This window comes from Octopus bimaculoides, chromosome 2, assembly GCF_001194135.2.
Source record: "Octopus bimaculoides isolate UCB-OBI-ISO-001 chromosome 2, ASM119413v2, whole genome shotgun sequence".
Lineage (NCBI taxonomy): Eukaryota > Metazoa > Mollusca > Cephalopoda > Octopoda > Octopodidae > Octopus > Octopus bimaculoides.
This window is the reverse complement of record NC_068982.1, coordinates 162285863-162290692: the sequence shown is the minus strand read 5'-3', so window position 1 is coordinate 162290692 and position 4830 is coordinate 162285863. Positions and strand designations below refer to the sequence as shown.

At 38.8% G+C, this 4830-nt stretch overlaps 1 protein-coding gene across 7 annotated transcripts in view; it reads right to left on the bottom strand.

The window, feature by feature from the left end:
- Positions 1–6: 6 nt before the first annotated feature.
- LOC106875262 (kalirin) overlaps positions 7–4830 on the bottom strand; it is a 551716-nt gene continuing 546892 nt past the window's right edge. For all 7 annotated transcript variants that reach the window (XM_052965684.1, XM_052965687.1, XM_052965686.1 and 4 more), the window contains one exon: positions 7–348. In XM_052965684.1, coding sequence (XP_052821644.1) covers positions 331–348 — 18 coding nt within the window. In that variant the 3' untranslated portion in view covers positions 7–330. The remainder of the gene's footprint in view (positions 349–4830) is intronic.

Sequence of the window (4830 nt, the reverse complement as noted above, 5' to 3'; positions counted from 1 at the left end):
TCAGTGAGCCGATAATCAATATAGAACTGGTCTGACAAGATGCAGTGACACATGATGATTGAAAAGGTATTTAAGTCGTTTGGAGTGGAGTCAGTCGGGTGAGATTTTGAAAAACAAAGTGGGTGGGGATGGGACACACGCATCAGTGGAAGAAAGGGGTATAAAAAAAAAAGATGGTCGTGTTGGTGGGAGCATGTTTTGAGTGTCACTCAGTAGTGGATGAGGCAATTGAGTTGAGGCACATCTGAGACAGCAGACGGGAACAGTTTATTGAGATCAGAGTAGTGAGGAAGATGGTCAATATGATGTCAGCACTACAGCACACAGCCCTCACTTCAGTGTATCGCTCTGAAATAGAAAAAGACAATGAGAAAGATATATGTGTGTGTATATTTATGTAAGCAAACAATGAAAAAATAGTTTGTTTATTTGTCCAAAGCTGATGAATTAATTCAATGTTCTTGAGAGTGTCTTGCCATGTGCTTATTATAATAATCTTTTGTTGTCTGAATGACTACACCATTACCACCACTACTGTCACTATCATCATCATCATCATCATCAGCATTTAACATCCACTTTTCATGCTTGTATGGGTTAGAAGGAATTTGTTAAGGCGGATTTTCTATGGCCTCATGCCCTTCCAGTTGCCAATCCTCACCCGTTTCCAACGCGGTGATATTTCTCTGTGGCCAAACGTTTTTCACAGAAGACTGAAATTAACAACTTTACCAGCATGACAATGATGCTCATTTACAAGCATCACACATTGTTTAGACAAGGGTTCTTCCGTACCCACCACCACACACATGAATATATAGTGGGATTTTTTCAGTTTCTGTCGACTAAATTCACTCACAAGGCTTTGGTTGGTCATGGGCTATAGTAGACGACACTTGCATGTGGTGAGAAACCCTTAGTAGTGATGGAGTGACACATCAACTTCAGAAATACAGACAAACAGACCAATAAACAAAAGTTGAAGGAAATTTTAGCACAAAGCCAGTAATTCTTTTTGTGGTGGGAGTCAATTACATTGATCCCAGTGCTCAACTGTTACTTATTTAATCGACCCACAAAAGGATGAACGATAAAGTCAACCTTGGTGGAATTTGAACACAGAACGTAAGGATGGTTGAAATGCTGCTAAGTATTTTGCCTGGTGTGCTAATGATTCTGTCAGCTTATGTTAAAGGAAATATTGGCATAATGTGGTGATGGTGATGGTAGTAATATGTGGTAGCTAAATGTTGTACTTTATAGTAAAAAGTAAATGGATCGCTGTTGATGTTAAATATTAAGTAGTTCAATCAACTGAATTAATTAATTAATACTCATTAATTTAGTGTTGGATGAGGTTCATGAACACCATATTTTTACAGACTTTCTACTAGGTATGCTTAAATGTTTGCTCACTGAACGCAAAGATCTTAAGGCTGTGCTTATGTTAGCAACAATAAACAGTGGGCTTTTCAGTTCATATTTTGACAATGCTCCTGTTGTTAAAGTAATATTAAATTATTTCTATGGTAACCTAATTTTGATTTCTTAGTTTACATTAAAAAATTTTTTTTTGTATTTATTCCATGTACAGAAAATCTGGTTTCTATTGTCAACAGCTAAGGGTGTGTAGTTTAATATATTTTGTCTATGTGGTATGACGTCAGTGTCTGGGGAGGCTGACCGGAAGGGCGAGTTGACCGGAAGGGGAAAAAGGGCAGAGGGAGCCTTGATCGGGATTCGTGCCCTTTTTTCGAACGGGGTTGTGGTCAGGACAAGACGTGTCAAGCGACGGTCTAGGTTTGGGAGAAGCAGCTGCTATTCCTGGTGTTCTTTGGGTCGGGGCAAGCTTCAAGGATCGGATACCGCAAGACAGACTCGCAGTCGACGAAAGGAAAACCGAGGTAAGGCGATTACATCTACTCGCACGCATACATCACAGTCTAAAAATACAATGGAGGCATATTTGAACTTACAACACGCACAGGTATGGCTTTCAGAAAGAAGTTTGCTTTCCAACCACATGATTTCAGGATCAGTCCCACTGCAAGGGCCCTTGGGCAAGTGCCATTTACTAAAGGCTTCAGCACCTTCAAATTACAGGTACAATCCATCTGACGGTCTCCACAGTTTCTGTTGGCCCAAAATGCCAACAGTGAGATTGAACCTGATGCCGCATGATTATGAAGTGAACTTTTTGCCGTTATTGCCATGCTTTGACTATAGTTGCAGTATATCATAGTTAACTACTACCTAATATCACCACCATGCCCTACAACAGTTAACTTATACATACACCACAACTAAAACAATTAGCCACCACCACCACAATGACGGTGGCTACTACTACTACTACTACTACTACTACTACTACTATGACCACGACTAATAGTTAACTACATCGTATCAATATCACCATAAATCAGTAGTGATGTGAATGTAGCTTAGTATATTAACTCTCATTAATTCTAAATTAAGGTGTTGAGCTGGCAGAATCATTAGGATGCCAGGCGAAATGCTTTGTAGTATTTCGTCTGTCCTTACATTCTGAGTTCAAATTCCATTGAGGTCAATTTTACCTTCCATTCTTTTGGGGTCAATAAAATGAGGACCAATTAAACACTGGGGTCGATGTAATTGATTTAACTATTCCTGGGTAGGAGTACAAAAAAGCTAGTGTGGCAGAGTAAGCTCACCAAACCAGCATGAGCTCAAACTCAAATCCATAGCCTCTACATCAGACTGTGGTTGGTAGAGAGAACATGGGCAATCCAATCCAATTTTAAATTACTGGTACATAATATTATCAACACCATGCTTTGGATGGGTGAAAGACAAAGTCATCTCCACTTAACACCCAACCTGCCATTGGTGGATATTTTGAACTCAGACACATAAAAATGTAACTAAAATAATGTAATTTATCATTTACAGGAACATTGAATCTTTCTCCAAGTTCATGAGCTAATCTTATAGAACTAAACATTCATTCATTTACTGATGAAACTCTGTTACTGAGTTATAAGCAATGAAATCATTATTATAAAGAAAACACAATGTCACGACATCAAGGAACTTGGAGGTGCAGCTGCTGGTACAGTAAAACTGGCATAAATTTGTTGTAAACAGATGATAGTGATAATAATGATGATGATAAGCAACAAAGGAGAATATGATGATATCAATAATCCTTTCTTTGTTTATCTATAAAGAAAAGACAGGCTTATCACCAATTCTTAATCTACTTTATAGCTGTAAAAAGGCTCTTGTAGAACAGAATATATGTACCCTTAAAAGGATAAGTCATTATCATCATCATTTAATGTCTGTTTTCCATGTTGGCATGGGTTGGCCAGTCTGACTGGAACTAGTAAGCTAGAGAACTGCCCCAGGTTTCAGCCTGATTTGGCATGGTTTCTATGGCTGGGTGCCCTTCCTAGAGCCTACCACTCTAAGAGTGTAATGGGTGCCTTTTATGTACCACCAGCACGGGTACCATTTACATGACACTGGCAATAGCTACTGATGCTAATATTAATAACTAGATTTATACACTAAATCATGTGGATTAACTTGAGATTTATGTAGTTTTAATAAAAGCACAGAAATATTGATTACATCATTTATACACAAACACATACACAGATATATACACACATTTATATGCCTGTTTTATTGCAACTTTAATGCGTTTAGAATAAGAAGAAAGTAGGACACAGATTGAAGTTGATTTTTATATACACAACTGGTATTTATTCAAATTACATACACTAAATAAACTAGTTTGCTTGTTGCAAAACCAGTGACTGTATTTCTATATATCGTGAGCTGGATTAGACTACTCCTATGTCTAGCAAACGAGTATCCATCACTAAGGATGATCACGTAAGATTGAAATCACATGATATGTGATTTGGTGTTCCCTGAGCTAGAATAGTGAGGAGTTCTCACCCCGCCTCCAATATATATCAAGTGCGAAGCACACTGAATAACCAGCTGGAAGAGGCATCTTGCTGTGGTTAAAACAGCAGAATTGTCTGTTTTTAAAGAACACCCACGCTTAGGTGGTAATAAACATTACTTCAATATATATCATCATCATCGTCATTGTTTAATGTCTATCTTCCATGTATGCATGGATAGGATGGTTGACAGGGGCTGGCCAGGTAGAAAATCTACCCTAGGCTACTGTCTTTGTTTTGGCAGGGTTTTTATGGCTGGATGCCCTTCCTAACACCAACTATGTGTCTTCCACACATATAGACTTGTCTTTCAGGTGCCAGTGCTGTGTTAATGCACCTGTGCTGGTGCTGTGTTAACACACCCATGCCAGTGCTGCATAGATGCACTTGTAACAGTGACATATAAAAAGCACCCAACACACTGTGTTAAGTAGTTGGCATTAGGAAGGACATCCAGCTGCAGAAACCATACCACAACAGACAGTTGGAGTCCAGACAGCTCCCTGTTATCCAGTTCCATGTCAAACTGTCCACCCCACGCCAGCATGGAGATCGAACATTAAACAATGATGATAATGTATGTATATATATATATATATATATATCCATGTATATATGTATGTGTACTGGTGACGCTTTAGATACAAATAATTACAGAGGCATCAAGCTGTTAGATCAGGTTATGAAAGTTACAGAGAGGGTCATAGCCCAACTAATTATGGAGCGAATCAATTTAGATGAGATGCAGCTTGGGTTCGTGCCAGGTAAAAGCACCACTGATGCCATATTTCTAGTAAGACAGCTGCAGGAGAAATAACTAGCCAAGGATAAACCTCTGTACTTGGCTTTCGTTGACATGGAGAAAGCC